The sequence below is a fragment of the Stigmatopora argus genome, chromosome 2 (assembly GCF_051989625.1).
Source record: "Stigmatopora argus isolate UIUO_Sarg chromosome 2, RoL_Sarg_1.0, whole genome shotgun sequence".
NCBI lineage: Eukaryota > Metazoa > Chordata > Actinopteri > Syngnathiformes > Syngnathidae > Stigmatopora > Stigmatopora argus.
This window is the reverse complement of record NC_135388.1, coordinates 23126171-23143139: the sequence shown is the minus strand read 5'-3', so window position 1 is coordinate 23143139 and position 16969 is coordinate 23126171. Positions and strand designations below refer to the sequence as shown.

The 16969-nt window shown below is 43.3% G+C and overlaps 1 protein-coding gene and 1 long non-coding RNA gene across 8 annotated transcripts in view; one reads left to right on the top strand and one right to left on the bottom strand.

Moving 5' to 3' along the window:
* Nucleotides 1-16969, top strand: part of ano1a (anoctamin 1, calcium activated chloride channel a) — a 111940-nt gene that overhangs the window by 66251 nt on the left and 28720 nt on the right. For 6 of the 7 annotated variants that reach the window (XM_077594579.1, XM_077594588.1, XM_077594561.1 and 3 more), the window contains 3 exons: nt 2357-2517; nt 10509-10594; nt 11213-11224. In XM_077594579.1, coding sequence (XP_077450705.1) covers nt 2357-2517; nt 10509-10594; nt 11213-11224 — 259 coding nt within the window. The remainder of the gene's footprint in view (nt 1-2356; nt 2518-10508; nt 10595-11212; nt 11225-16969) is intronic. The other variant, XM_077594559.1, reaches the window with a different exon arrangement.
* On the bottom strand, nt 701-14833 carry LOC144069326 (uncharacterized). Its single transcript, XR_013298445.1, has 4 exons — nt 14580-14833; nt 11477-14233; nt 1787-2510; nt 701-942 (listed from the first exon to the last, which is right to left on the bottom strand). It is a non-coding gene; the product is annotated as an uncharacterized LOC144069326 (long non-coding RNA).

The window sequence follows — 16969 nt, the reverse complement described above, 5'->3', positions numbered from 1 at the left end:
CGCTCCTGCCCCCCTGTATATCAATGGCGAATGTGGAGCGAGTGGAGACTTTCAAATTCCTGGGGGTCCATATCTATGCTGACCTAACTTTGGCAGAAAACACCATAGCTCTACGCAAGAAGGCGCAGCAGAGAATACATTTCCTGAGAGTACTCAGGAAGGAGAAACTCAAAACCGACCTGCTGGTGAACTTCTACCGGTCAGCCATTGAGTGCATGCTGACCTACACTCTGTCAGTGTGACGCTCAAACTGTACAGAAGGTGACAGGAAAAGACTGCAGAGGGTGATCAATACAGCCATCAGCATTCCCACAGCGATTGATGACAACAACAATTTGACAATCGTCTTGACAGTGTCATGTCCTTGTACAAAAACATATTTGTGCAAAAAAAGAAACAGCGGTCAGAACTCCCATCACCATCTTCCTTGTGCACCGAAAAACTCTTGTAAAAGCTCCTCCTGCACCTCCTGAAGATTCCATCAATGATCCAATGCCTCTCGAATCTGACGAAGAGGACTTGGACTAAAGCTCACAATAACCAATTTCTTTTTTAAATCAAGCCGAGAGGAACTATTCTCACTGTGAGTACAGTACTTAGAGTAGTTTTTTAAAAAAAATTACAGATTATATTTAGATATTAATACTTTACAGTCTTTGCTTATGCCTACAATTGAAATATTTAAAAAAATATGCTTCATGATAAATGAATTGAATTGAATGCTTTTATTGTCATTATACAAGTATATTGAGATTTAAAGCTTTCACCACATAGTGCACAAATTACAACTGACAGACAAATAAATAATCAATGCAAAAGAAATGAATATATAAGTAGTCCAAGTGAGGTCAGTAGAGCGGAGCGGGCTTGTTTCCGTCTGGAGTCCAGGATGAGTTCCACTGTTCTGGAGACGTTCAGCACCACTCGCTGAGTCTACGGACGCTACAACAAACAAGCAAACACATAGAAAATCAATATATAGTAATGGTAAATAAATAATCACTAAATAGTTATGATGAATAATAATCACAAAATAGTAATAGATAAATAAGTGGTCATCATAAGAAGTATAAGTAGTAGTAATACGTCTTGAGTGTTGTTTTGTTCAGTTTTTTTCTGGCAATTAGGAAGCACATAGGGCCACGAAACGGAGTACATATGTTCCCGGTGGCCAGAATAGAAAATTGCTTCGGGTTTGGTAGGTGGGTGTGGTCCCAGAGCTTTGTAGCGACCCCTTCAATTTTATTTGTCATTTTGAACAGTCATAACTTGCTTTTAATGAATATATCTGCACCTTGGGAACATGCTTTTAGTTTATAATTTTGACCTTAATAGATTTTGTAACCACATCCACTACAATTAGTGGCAATCCCGTCGATATTGGGAAGGCCTATTTTAAATTTCCATTTCTAACTGTTAAGAAAAAAAATCGGCTTAGTTATTGGCAATCATCCCCATTTTTTTTAGATATCTGCATTGGCCTTTCAAAGTCACATATTGGTTGACTTCTATACTAAGGACATTCGGTTTCATTTATTATACACAAGCAGAAGGGCATGACTTCGCCGGTCCCACCTGCTTGGGCGAGGTTTTTACTGAGCGTGTTTTGTTAATCTATTTGTGTAAGGAGAAGCACAGTGGCTAATCCACACGTGGGCAGATCACAATAAAGGATGAAAGTGGAAAAGTCACGACAGAAAAAAAGTGTTTTGGGAAGCACCTAGAAACTCGCTGTCGGAAATTCAAAAAAAAAGACATTTGTAAATGACGTGGAAAGGCGTCCTACCTTAAAACTAAATTGGGTCAGCGCGGCCAGCACGAGTCTTCCCGTCACGACAGAAAAAAAATGTGTTCCGGGGAGCACCTGGAAACTCTCTGGCGGAAATTATTCTGAAAATGACGTGGAAAGGCGTTCTACCTTACAACTAAATTGGGTCAGCATGGCCAGCACCATCGTGTCTCGCCGAGTCTTCCAGTCACGACAGAAAAAAAAGTTTTGGGAGCACCTGGAAACTCGCTGGCGAAAATGACGTTTTTAAATGACGTGGAAAGGTGTCCTGCCTTAGGACCAATCTGCCACGCGGTGCGTTTAGGCACATCATGTAAAAACAATGATTCATACATCAACTTTGCTTTCAGCTTTAACAAATAAAAGATTGAGTTTACACCCTTAGAGAATGTGAAAAAATTCAATCACTCGTCTATTAGGATCCGACAGCTGTTTCTAGCCACCATAAAAAAAAATTCAACTCTACGATGCACGGTTTGGACAAATCACACATCCAGCCATAAATCACAAGTATTATAGATGACATGAGTCTTTTGGTTTGTTCTAATTTTGCCTTTTCTGGTATAGCATGGAAATTTGTGATCCAAGGAACAACATCACTATGTGCCCACTCTGTGATCGTGCTTGTGGCTACTGGAAACTTGTGGCAGCATGTGGTACTGCCCGAGCCAGCCATCTCTTCGACAACCCGGCAACTGTATTTTTCTCCATCTTCATGGCCCTGTGGGGTAAAGCATTTCAATGTTTTCTTCCCTTTATTAATAATAAAAACAATAATAAAAATAATTACACTTTTATGAAGTATAATTACAAGCACCATTCATGTGTGACAGTGTAGAACAGTTTTGTCATAACTTTAACTGTAAAAGGTTCCCTTCCACGGAATAGAAACTGAAGGTCGAGTAGTGAACCCAGACATGGTGGTGTTACTATTTATTATTATCCTTTGGAGGGAGACATGCAATGGACATAAGCATACATCATATCTTCTCTAACAACTTTAAATACATTACATTATTGAGTGCTTTTTTATTAGTCATGTAGGCACACAACTTGCAAGATGTTGAAGAGCAATGTGAACTTTCTATATATCAGTGGTGGACCGTTAGGGCCTGCAAGGCTCTCTGCTGGCCTAAAAAAATATCTCAATCACAGACTGATGTTAATTATATTTTAACCATGAATACTTAATTCCAAATTGTCTGTCAGCTTCCTTTCATTGCTTTTCCCCTGGTTGCGCTGCTTCCAGATGTGTGTTTTCATATTCAAGCATCTAACCAATCACATTTCAGCCATTATTTGTTGCCAGGGTCAGAAATCTGCCTTCAGGCCTTCACAATCAGTTCTGCAGGCTCTGCTGCATAAAACAAGTGTAGATATAAAACTGTTGCTTTAGCCAATCAGATTTTGAGTTGGCGACACAAAGGCCTTCTTACAGGCGTAGGGATACGTCATCGCTTTCACCAACTATGTTTGGCTAGTAATAGAGTGAACTAACCAGAGCTACCAAACTGTGTCTGGATCGAGCTGCACAAGCAAATATATTGTTGTGTTGATTTAATAGCGGTTTTGTCAACCCGCAATGGCGAAAGGAGAAGAAATTGATTTGTTTGCAGATTTACTGTCTTTTCAAGAAAAAAGCTGGACATCATTAAGAAAGGTCGGACAACTCCGCAGCAAGCAAGCCAGTCACAACCGGGAACTAACAATTTCAGCACTAATTCGAATAAAAACTTATGCCAGAAATACGACCGGACGGGCTCGACTTTCAGCATTAGCTTCGATGGCGATAGAAAAGAAGGAGGAAAGAAAGGAGGATGGATTTTGTGTACAGATAAAAAAGATTTTTGGTGAGTAAAGTATCGAGATACGGGCTTAATTCGTTCCGGGACTGAGCTCGTATGTCGATTTTCTTGTAACTCAAACGAACATTTCCCATTGAGATGAACTAAATACAAATTCATTCGTTCCAACCCTCTGAAAAAATACCAAAAACAGGATATTGGATTGGAAAAAAATGTTTTATTTGTTCTAATTCGCCATCTATTAACAAAGTAACACATAACTAGTGTTTAATATTACTAAAATGTGTTTAATAGTACTAAAATTATACGAATTTCGAAGGGGGAGAGAGAATTTGGATTACGATGCAGACACACTCAAAAATAAGTTTAATCGAACCTAACACTAAACTTAATTCTAATTTAGTTTGACATTTTGATACTTTCTTCTCCCGGGTTGGCTCTTTTTGCCCCGCCTCCACAGCGTCAATATCGAGGGTTGTTTGAGTTCGGATTCCCTTCAAAATATTCTCCAAATGATGCACACAAATGTCCTCACAAGAGGATAACGCACGACCACTTGCCAACGAGAAGTAGTATATATGCCATTCGCACTGACTAACGGGAAAAAAAACGAAAAAATGCAACGCTCCGCCCAATGCTCGCAGAGACATTACAAAGAGGGAGTTGCGACCAGAGACATTACACGAGGGAGTTGCGGGGCGAGAGACAGTGCCCATGATGTTCTTATGAGCAGCATCTCACGTCCGCTGTCTGCTCGTATATCAAAATTTGTCTCATATGTCAAGATAAATATTTGCCCGAAATTTTACTCGTATCTCGAATTGCTCGTATGTCGGGCCACTTGTATGTCGGGCCACTCGTATGTCAAGGTACCACTGTATTCCCAAATAATATTTCAATTGTATGAGGTTATTATTGATGCTTTTTTATGTGTCGCAGCTGTAGCTGCAGTAAAGGTTTTATAGCCATAAAATAGTTTTTGAGGGTTGGATTGATTCAGATATAGAATTGAAGGCGTCAGATTGAAATTCACGGCCCGCCACTGCTATATATATATATATATATATATATATATATATATATATATATATATATATATGCATATATATAGCTATATATATATATAGCAGTGGCGGGCCGTGAATTTTCTAGCAGCGCCTTCAGCGAATCAATCCAACCCTCAAAAACTATAAAACCTCTACTGCAGCTACAGCTGCGACACATAAAAAATAATCAATAATAACCTCATACAATTGAAACATTATTTAGAAATATAGCCTTATTTTACTGACCAAAAATCCTTTTTGACTGTACACAGTATCCATTCTCCTTTCTTCCTTCTTTTCTATCGCCATCGAAGCTAATGCTAAAAGTCGAGCCTGTCCTGTCATATTTCTGGCATACGTTTTTATTCTATTTAGTGCTGAAAATGTTCGTTCCCGGTTGCAACAGATTTGCTTGCTTTGGAGTTGTTCGACCTATTTTAATGATCCAGCTTTTTTTTTCTTGAAAGGTCCATCTTGAAAATGGCTTTAAATCAACACAACAATATATTTGCTTGTGCAGCTCGCTCCAGATACAGTTTGGTAGCTCTGGCTAATCCACTGTATCACTAGCCAATCATAGTTGGTGAAAGCGATGACGTATCCCTACGCCTGCGAGAAGGCAATGACGTATCCCTACGCCTGCGACAAGGCATTGTGGTGTTGCCAACTCGAAATCTGATTGGTTAAAGCAACAGTCTTATCAACGCTTGTTTAATGCAGCAGAGCCTGCAGAACTGATTGTGAATGCCTTGAGGCAAATTTCTGACCCTGGCAACAAATAATGGCTGAAATGTGATTAGTTAAATGCTTCAATATGAAAACACACATCTGGAAGCAGTGCAACCAGTGGGAAAAGCAATGAAAGGAAGCTAACAGACAATTTGGAAGTATTTAAGAAGTATTGATGGACAAAATATAATATATGATTCAGATATTTCTTAGGCCAGCAGAGAAGGCCTTGAAGGCCCTGAAGGCCCTGACGGCCCGCCACTGATATGTATATATATATATAACTAATCATATATATATCTAATATATATATATATATATATATATATATATATATATTTAATATATATATATATATATATATATATATATATATATATATATATATATATGTATCAGTGGCGGGCCGTCAGGGCCTTCAAGGCCTTCTCTGCTGGCCTAAGAAATATCTGAATCATATATTATATTTTGTCCATCAATACTTATTAAACACTTCCAAATTGTCTGTTAGCTTCCTTTCATTGCTTTTCCCACTGGTTGCACTGCTTCCAGATGTGTGTTTTCATATTAAAGCACTTAACTAATCACATTTCAGCCATTATTTGTTGCCAGGGTCAGAAATCTGCCTCAAGGCATTCACAATCAGTTCTGCAGGCTCTGCTGCATTAAACAAGCGTTGATAAGACTGTTGCTTTAACCAATCAGATTTTGAGTTGGCAACACTGTAATATATTGATAATGATAGTTGCCTCGGGTTATGGAAGTGTGTTTAACCACGCCACCTGGAGCCGTGGGGTAGCACAGCGTAACCCGGACGTAGTAGTGTTGTGTGTCCGGTCTGTGTGTGTGTGTGTTGTTGGAGAGTGGCAATAAAGAGCTACACGTGTGTTACCCTGGCTCCGCCGTCTATTGCTGTTATGGATATATTAACAGTTATATAACCTGCAAAGTTATTACAGTGGCGACGAGGATGGGATCCCTTTCCAGGCGGTAGGGATTAAAAGTTTCGGACGAGGAAATTAAGGCGTTACAAGGAGGTAACGTGACTTTGCAAACTAGCATTAGCAAGAGTTGCTAAGCTAACGGCGGCGCTGCATCATGGCCAGATTCTTTGGAAATCTCGGCGAATACGAAGAAGTTAAAGAAGATTTTGAATCTTACTTGGAACGTTTTGAGCAATGGATGATCATCAACGAAGTGGAGGAAGGTAAAAAATCCAACGTGTTCCTGTCTATAATAGGTGCAGAGGCCTACGGACTGTTGAAGGGCCTTTGCATACCAGAGAAGCCTAGTAGCCTCTCATATGAGGTGCTAAGTGGAAGATTAGCATCTCATTACAACCCGAAACCGCTGGTGATCGCGGAGCGATTCAAGTTTCAAAAGAGGAATCAGAGAGAGAACGAGTCTGTGTCGGATTATATTGTGGCGTTGAAGCAGCTATCCAGCCACTGCGATTTTGGTCTCCATTTGGACGAAGCAATGAGAGACAGATTTGTTTGTGGATTGAGAGTGGAAGCTATTCAGAGAAGATTACTCACGGAGCAAGATCTAACATTTAAAAAAACATGCGAACTGTCGTTATCCATGGAAATGGCATCAAAGAATACGTTGGAGTTCGCTAGCAAAATGGAAGAACCTGCCACATTAAATAAGATTGACCAGGAAAAGACAAGCAGAAGTGCGTGGAAATACCAACCAGCCACCAGCGATTGGAAAAGTAAAACCACAAGTGGAAAATTCAGACCACAGAGAAGAGAAAATCACCAACCCTGTTACAGATGTGGACTAAGCAACCACACCGCTCAGGAATGCAGCTATAAAGGAGAGACATGTTACAAGTGTTCAAAAGGAGGACACATAGCAAGGATGTGTAAAACGAAAAGTTGGCAAGGACACACACAGTATGTAAAAGGAAATCAAAATGAGACAACAGGAAGTGCGGATGATGAACGGTGGGAGTCATATCGCTTGAATGCCGTGTATCCCACAAATGCTGTCGGGAATTGGAGGAAGGAAATGACAGTACAGGTCATATTAGAAGGAACTCCTCTAGAGATGCAACTGGACACAGGGGCGGCTGTAACACTTGTTTCGGAAATAGTGTACAAGAAGCACCTCTCTCATCTGCCTTTGGAAGTAAGTAAAGTGCAGCTGTCAACTTTTTCCGGAGAGAACATTCCTTTGATGGGACAAGTGACGGCCAAGGTAAAATATGGGACCCAGGGTGGGGAGCTACCATTAGTGATCGTAAAAGGTGACAGACCATCCCTACTTGGCCGTAACTGGCTCAAAAACTTCAAACTGGACTGGGCACGCATCTTCTCAGTTATACCAGCAAGGGGCGGTAACGATGCAGATGAGGAGTATGGTGACTCAAAGCCCAAGAAAGTGCGTGCAGTACCCCGTGAGCAAAAGCACAAGCGCTCCAAGGATTCACAGGATGAAAGTGAGGACTCCGAGGAAAAACTCCCCAAAACCAAAAATGATTCAGCAGATGACTTTGGTAGTGATGACCAAGACAACGACTTTGGAGAGGAAGATGAAGACGGAGGAAGTGACTACAGTATAGAGTACAGATCGTCAGCAGAAAATGCCAACGCAGATGCGTTATCTAGACTGCCGGGGAAGGGGAAGGATAACACCGCGGAGGAAAACAGCATCTTCTATTTCTCAGTAGTAGATGAGCTTCCCGTGCAAGCTACAGAGATGGCACAGAGCACTCTCAAGGACCCAGTCCTATGCAAAGTACTGGAGCTGACTCGGTCTGGATGGCCAAGTCAAAACAAGGACGAGAGACTGAAACCATACTTTTCCAGGAAAAATGAACTGTCGGTGGAACAAGGTTGCATATTGTGGGGAATTCGAGTTATCATTCCACCAGCACACAGAGAGCGACTACTGCATGGTCTTCACCTAGGACACCCGGGAGGGTGCAGGATGAAGGCCTTGGCCAGGAGCTATTTGTGGTGGCCGCAGTTGGACAGTGACATAGAACATACAGTACAACAATGTGACGCCTGTCAGAGTGTGAGGAAACTACCTGCAACCGCACCTCTACACGTCTGGAAATGGCCGACTAGAGTTTGGCAGAGAATACATATTGACTTTGCAGAGAAAGACCAACACCACTTTTTAGTACTAGTGGACAGTCATTCAAAATGGCTGGAGGTCATCGCCATGGCAACAACCACAGCAGCCAAAATGATTGAGGTGTTGCGGAACATTTTTTCTTCCTACGGGCTTCCTGAGGAGATTGTTTCTGACAACGGACCTCAATTCACTTCGCAGGAGTACAAGACATTCCTGCTGAGCAACGGAATAACACAAACTTTGGTACCAGCTTACCAGCCCGCTTCCAATGGAGCGGCAGAGCGAGCAGTTCAGACAGTGAAAGCGTCACTGCTGAAACAAGTACTCAAGGAGAAGAAACAAAAGGTCACAATAACTATGCAGCACAGGCTAGCTAACTTCCTGATGACATACAGGAGTACACCGCACACTGTTACAGGATGTACACCAGCGGAACTGTTTTTAAAACGTCAAATCAGGACCAGGTTCAGCTTACTGAAACCAGATCTCGCTCGAGTGGTGGAAGCAAAACAAGGGAAGCAGAAACACTATCATGATAGGACCGCCTCCAAGCTGAGACATCTGTCTGAGGGTGACTCAGTCCTGATCCGGAATTTCCGTGGAGGGAAGGAGAGGTGGACAAAAGGAACAGTGGAAAAGAGACTCGGACCAGTCACCTACCTGGTGTGGAATGGTGTGAGCCGACGCCCGATCCACATTGATCATCTGCTGTACAACCAACCGTCCAGACCAGAGACATTGGAGCTTCCGGATGAGCAGCTGGACATCACAAACAAGTACCCTGTGGTGGTTCACGCAGATGTGGGGGGGAAAGGCACACCTGGAGCAGTAGGTGGTAGCCCGTACTCACCTGAAGAGACACGTGTAACATCTTCGCCAGGCTCAGTGGCCTGTGACAAGACAGTTACACCTGACAACCGAGCAGTCAGTTCCCCAGAGGTGTGTGGGCGCAGGTACCCAGTGAGAGATAGAGCACCTCCGAAGCGACTGAATTTGTGATCGGTCAGTTGTGAGGAACGTTGTTCCTAAAATAAAAGAGTTCCTGTTCATACAAAAATGTGAAAAGAGTTCCTGAGATTGGAATGTCAAAGACTGGAATATTGAGTCTAATGGTTGTGTTAGCAGTAATAATTTAGTTACAAGTTGAGAAGTAAAATTATAAAAAAGTTAATGAGGCAAAGATAATTGTTGGAGTTGAGTGCTAAGTCTAAATAGGAACTTCATAGTTAAAGGGGGAGGAGTGTAATATATTGATAATGATAGTTGCCTCGGGTTATGGAAGTGTGTTAAACCACGCCACCTGGAGCCGTGGGGTAGCACAGCGTAACCCGGACGTAGTAGTGTTGTGTGTCCGGTCTGTGTGTGTGTGTGTTGTTGGAGAGTGGCAATAAAGAGCTACACGTGTGTTACCCTGGCTCCGCCGTCTATTGCTGTTATGGATATATTAACAGTTATATAACCTGCAAAGTTATTACAAACACCACAATGCCTTGTGGCAGGCGTAGGGATACGTCATTGTCTTCTCGCAGGCGTAGGGATACGTCATTGCCTTCTCGTTGTCTTCTCGCAGGCGTAGGGATACGTCATTGCCTTCTCGCAGGCGTAGGGATACGTCATCGCTTTCACCAACTATGATTGGCTAGTGATACAGTGGATTAGCCAGAGCTACCAAACTGTACATACTGATATGTATGTATGTATGTATGTATATATATATATATATATATATATATATATATATATATATATATATATGTATACCTACTTACATATATACATATCAGTGGCGTTTTTTTTTTAAGGCCAAATTTAAATGACCTCTTTTTAACAGAAGAGTGATGATATGTGCCCAGCCATGTATTGGTTAGATCTATAACGTCATCAGTAACAACACAGTCAAAGTTAACACAGATTCTACATTTTTACATTCTACATGATTCTTCATTGCATACAGCCATTTTTATGCATATAAACTGATGTGCAACATACTACAGTATGGCATTGTACTTTTAATGAGTGTCACTTTTAACTGCATGTGCTTGTTTTCAGCTGTTCTCTTCATGGAGCACTGGAAGAGACGCCAGATGAGACTTAACTATGTCTGGGACCTGACTAGCTTTGGAGAGGAAGAGGAGGTGATATGACAGAGAAAAAAACCCATTCATAAATTCCTTTTGCAATGCCCATATTTACTTTTAAGTTCTGTGGGCACAAATTAATTTTGAAATGTGCAGTATATTTGCCTAGCACCACAAGAGTATGATATCATACAACACCATGTGTATTAGTTATTACATCAACTATGTTAGAAATTAAAAACCTTCACTTGCTTTTTGTAACAGGACCATTGTAACAATAAGACAATGAAGCTTTGACACAAAATTGATCGTGAGTCTTTTGTAGTGGTTACGAGGAACTTGGTGTGCAATAGTCCAACTGGATGAAAAAAAAGATATGATGATGCTACTTTAATAATATATACAGCATAGAGGAACCTGCTGTCTATTAGTATGATAATTTTGTATATATAAGCAGTAAGCAGTAAGTGGTGTACTGCACCAGTAGAAAATCCGAAGTACTATACTTTTATGTACAACAACAAATAACCTTGCTGAAGTTAGAGAATTTCTCCAAAATGTTGATATTTGTGCCGTTATTATAGCAGCTCACTATCTGAAGTATGAATGATTGTACATATGCATTTTACAAACACTGACATATCATCCCTTTTTTGTTTATGGTGTACTTTACAGGAGGAACACAAGGTTTGACTTGCTTTACCTTTTACCTTTAATAAAAGTTTTTAGCCTCACCACTTTGGTAATCTTGACATTTCCAGTTCTATTTCATCCCTGCTGACCACCAGAGGCGATGCTGAAAACACTGACTGATCCCTTCGCGCTTTGCAAGTATTAATATTAACAAAGGCTGCATCAAAGACAGAGTGGATGGTGTTTTTCGTTTGGTGTCAAGCACCCCCCGACTTCAAGTAACCGTGGTGACACAGGGGTTCTTACCAGCTTTTTTCGACAGTGTGGCTGCGTGTGATTGTGCACCGCTGGGCAGCTGCTGACGACCAGGGATGCTACAGGCGCAGTTTTTCCGTTGACGGTGCTGCTTGGCCATTTGCTGTGCACCGAAGTCCGGTGTAGTGTAGTAATCTGTTAAAAAGAACACTAAACCATTCTTCTGAACAAATCTTTTCAGTGGAAGTATTTTAATGGATTCATTCACTCAAGTGAACTGGTTCCTCCTTCCACTGGCTGCATGCACTTATGTACTGTTGGGCACCTGCTTCCTTTTTCTTCCGTGAGTAATTCTGGCTGACTCTATGCTTTGCATGGCCACTGGCTCTGTTTTCCTATAATTTTCTGTGGATGGCCCTGCCTTTAGCCACGGCTGTTTTCACTGGGTTGTCGTTGTCCTTTTCTTCTCGCTTGTGTGTGTTTCTGACGTTGAGTGTAAGCCATTTGGGCTAGCCTGACTGCGCTTGCTGTGTAGGTGACGTTTGCGATCCTACCCCTCAAATTTCCTTGCAATGGAAGGCTCCATTGTGTGGCCTGTGGTTCCCTTGTCGAGCCGTCCAATGCCCTGGATTGGTGCTCGGCTTGCCGTGGCTTGTGTGTCTCTGCTTGTGTAGGAAACTTCAGTGGTGCACCTGATTTGCTTGGGTTGCAGATTTGGGTATGCCCTTACCCCCTCTTGTGCTTGGAGATATGTCCCTTTCTGAGCCTTTGTCACTTCTTACCTTGGCGCTCGAAGTGTAACGGTGCGTCGGCCTCTGCGTGCCCAAAACAGCAAGAGCTGGTCAGCAGCTTGCCTCTGAAATTAAGCGGCTGCACATGGAATTGGTGGGATTGAGGTTCCATTTTGAGTGGCCATCTCCCTGTTGCTTCGGTGGCTGTTTCTGCCTGTTCGCCTGTGATGCCACTTGGGTTTTTGATGGCTGCTTCCGCTTCCCAGTTTCACGACTTTTGATTCAATGGCGTTAAGTTCCATGTTCTCGAAGCAGGGTTTGTCTTTCGGTTTTGTTATGTACGCTCGCTGGCGGAGCAGAATTGGGTCAAACTCCAGGGATCAGGCAGACAAACGGGAGTGTAGGTGCACAAACGTAAGGTTTTAATTGTAACTACCCAGTATACAAAATAACACTTTACGAACTAAAAATAAAAACAACCATACTGTCCGTGGAAGGAAGATGCACACTGACATAACCTCCAAACAAGCCAATACTCCCATACGGACTGACAAAGACACAGGGCATTGACAATAGAACAATTGCAAACACCTGGGTCACACAAGAAAAGGAAAATAGGCCCAACCACCAAACCTCGGGTGCGGAGTGGAGCGGGACCCAGAGAGGCACAAAGCTGGTGCACAAACCTAAAGGCCTTCATAAAACATAACAGAAAAGCCATACAAACTTAGGACTGGTAAAATTAACAAAGAAACAAACTTAACAGGAATAACAAATACACACACCGATGATCAGATGCCATGACCACACAAGCAATAATCCCACAACCAGACATACCAGAACACGTTTTAAATTCACACACAAGGGCTGATTCCAAAATACACGTAGCTGGACACACAAGGGAAGGGGAGCCCAGAGGGACACAAGAGGTGAAAAGCATATGACAAACACACGGACAGCACACAGAAGGAAAACACACACACATCCACCCAAAACACAGAAAAATTCCCCCCTCCCCACCCCTTAAGAGACGAATCCCAGACGTCCCAAAACAAATACACTATCACCAAAACAAAGGGAGAGCGGCAGGGCGGCCTGGAGGAGGGCAAGCGTGCTGTCTGAATGTGAAAAAAACAACACCTGAATGTCCAAAAAAAAAAAACTTGGGGAGGTCGTCCCAGCTGGCCCGCGAAGAAAGTGTGAGCTGGCCCAACAGGAGGTCGAGCACACGGAACTAGGGCGCCAGGGAGCGGGGTCCTGGGGCGGGCACACAGGATTTGGGCAGCACGCCAGCGTGGGCACACAGGAGAGGGACGCCGGAGCGGGCACGCAGGAACGGCTAGCTGGAAAGGTTACTTGCGGGAGGCCGCCATCCTCGTGCCACACCTGAAAACGGCCATTGTCGTCCTCTAACGCTTGAAAACGGCCGTCGTCCTCATGCCACGCTTGAAAACGGCCGCCGTCCTCATATAACGCTTGAAAAAGCCCGTCATCCTCATGCCACACTTGAAAATTGCCGTCGTCTTCATGCCACTCTTGAAAATGGTTGTCAGGGTCCGACGCTCGACCGTCAAAGTCCAACGCTCGACCGGCATGGCCTGGCCTGTAACCGGAAGGCTGGTCTCCCCAGCATCTCAAGGAGGATCACGCCACGGTGTTCCCGTCAACAGGGGAAAAAAGAATTCCTCAGCCGTTAATGGCCAAGAGTCTGTGACGGGGAGACGGCTCATGGGAGCTCTACTCCGCCGTAGATTAACGAGCTCTGGGCCATCCTCATATCCATCCATGTCCGAGTCCCATTCAAAAATGAAATGTTTTTCTATAGAGGGAGGGGGAAGCAGGGATGAATGTACCGTGGGGGATTAAGGAGGGGAAATCGCGAGCGGGCAGGCAGGCGGATGGTTGACGGCAGGTGGGTGATGGGCCGTTCACGCCGCTGCCGATGGCCTCCCGCTGACTGACTGTGAGAAGCCCAGTGAGTGATCCCACACCGTAGCCAATGGGAGCCTGCTGGGTCCAAATATTAATGGAATTATTCTGTACTGAGCCGTCCTCGGATGCGGGGTGGAGTGGGACCCTGAGAGCAAGAAAGAAGCGACAAAACAGTGCTGGTGCAAACAACTAAAGACTAAAACATAACAGAAAAGCCATACAAATTTAGGACTGGTAGAATTAACAAAGAAACAAATTTAACGGGAGTAACAAATGCACACATCGACGAGCAGACGACATGACCACACAAGCAATAATCCCACAACCAGACATGTCAGAACACACGGTTTACATTCACACACGGGCTGATTACAAAATACATAGCATACAACAATCACACGGACAGCACACAAGGAAAACACACACACACATCCACGCACAACCCCAACACAACGTAACAAACAAAAAACAGGTTCCCGTTTGCTGTCAACCTGAAATGCCTGCCTGGTATTGAACCTGCCATTGCGTCCTTCATCATGTCCCCTGAGAAATTGCTTTCTTAGACTTCCTTGCCGGATGGCTGTGTTGACACATCTGTGTTGGGCTTCAGCCATGTGGTTTTAAAGGATTTTACCGTGGTGGCAAGGGAGCTTAGGCAAATAATGTCCTACATTGCGCAGGCGTGACTCCCCTGGTGTTCCTTGCTCAGTCCCCCCTGACTGCTTAGAGAATGCTTCGTAGTGTTCTTGTGGACCCTGCCGGCTTTTTGGTACTGCTGCATTACTAGCCCTCGAGATAAATATTTTGTACCTAGAGCGACCTCTGCAGGGTACCGCTCTTGTCGTATGGCACTCTTTCTCTCTCCTGTTTGGAGTTCCCTGCAGGGCTGTGTGGTGCATGTAGCTGAAAGCTTTCCCAAACCTGGGGAAGTATATATGCTGGTGTGATTGTACCCTTTCACCCACCAGGAGGCTCAGCTGTTGGAGGGCATTCCGGTACCACATGGTGTGGGCTCCTTGTGTAAATCAGTCTGTGGGCTGTTTATCTTCCTAGTCACCTCGACTGTCTTGCAGATGCCTTGATGGGGTGTGCACTGTTAAGTGTTTTTTGGGGCAATTTTTCCTGGGGGGTCCTCCAGCAATCTGAATCTGGTTGTGCTGGCCGACCCTTGGCCTATGTGCATGCTCTGCGCTTCCCGCCACTCAGTTAGATCCATCTTGCACGTCAGAGGGTCCTTATAGGGAGGCCAACAGTGCTGCTTGCAGGTCAGTTGGTTTTTGCACCTTGATCAGTATTGCTCTTTTTGTAGGGTCAGGGACAGACTCAAGCTGTGGTGCAATAATGGGTCTGTGTATTTCTGTATATTGTGTTGCATATTTTTGCAGCTAAGCGCTCCCTCCCACCAGCCATCTGGAATGTGTTACATGTTTTGATGTTTGCCTCTATGTCATATCGGGAGGCTCTGATGCGTGGTTCAGCTTTAATTGCCTCTGGTGGTCAATAGGTTTGAAATAGAACGCAAGTTACAGATGTAACTATGGAACTTAGATGTCACCAGAACAGTTCTCGGGGTCAACCGGGGGTCACAATTGACTTCGTAGTAGACTTATGTTGGTATTAATACTCGCACTGTGAATGCGCAAACGGCCGTGACCGGACGATTCGCTGAAAGACGTTTCGCCGACGGACAGTTCGCCGAACGGACGTTTTGCCCAAACGGGATTCGCGCGCTCGCCCCGCCCCTGGATCGTGTGTGTACATGTTTTTCAACCTCGGCCCGCGGGCCATATACGGCCCGTTACAGATAACATTCATTTAGGAATAACAAGGGGATGTACTGCCCCCCGCTGGACATATTTCTAAATACAAGTACTTACTATAATGTGCTGCCAATTTTTTATATTTTATTTTATCCTTGTGTTTGAAGTAGTAGCCATTTGGACACGCAATGTAATTTATCAAAGCTGGGGATTGATGTCTGACACTGAGAAAAAACAACACTAGAAGACTTATGTGAAATTCTAAGTGCCTTGGACAGACTAGAGGGCTTAGAGAACAATACCTGAAAATGCCATGGAACACACTTTTACTTCTAGTTTAATTTTAAATAATTTCCCATTATTTTAGGAAATATATTCAAAATGATTTGCTGAGAACCTTAATTCAAAGATTAATCTCAACGTTTTCTGGAGTAGGATTTCTGGATTTACAATTTCATTACAGTAGTACTTACTGTTACTACTACTTTATTTTCTCTATTTCTTCTGTCACGTACTGTTCTGCGTGATCTCAAAATGGCTACTACTTTAAACGCAAGGATAAAATAAAAAATATAAAAAATTGGCAGCACATTGTAGTACGTACTTGTATTTAGAAATATGTCCAGCGGGGGGCAGTACATGCCCTTGTTATTCCTAAATGAATGTTATCTGTAATGGGCCATATATGGCCCGCGGGCCGAGGTTGAAAAACATGTACACACACGATCCGGGGGCGGGGCGAGCGCGCGAATCCCGATTCGGCGAAACGTCTTTCGGCGAATCGTCCGAGTACCGCAAACGGCTCATTCAGCGCTTACATTCAGCATTCATAGAACCATAGTTGCATGTGTAACTTCCGTTTTCTGCCAATGCCCTCATATTCTACTTGTACTCTGACTTCTTAGCTTTTTTATCTTTTGCCAAGCATTTTTTTTCTTTCCAAATTTCATTTGAAACTACAGTTGTTATATGTCCGCATGGCTACATTTGAACAATATGTTAACATGGAATTTCAACATTATTTTAATCTGATAAGAGAAACGGCTAGTTAAAATACAGAAACATTCATTCATTCATTCATTTTCTGAACCGCTTTATCCTCACTAAAAACCCATGCAAAC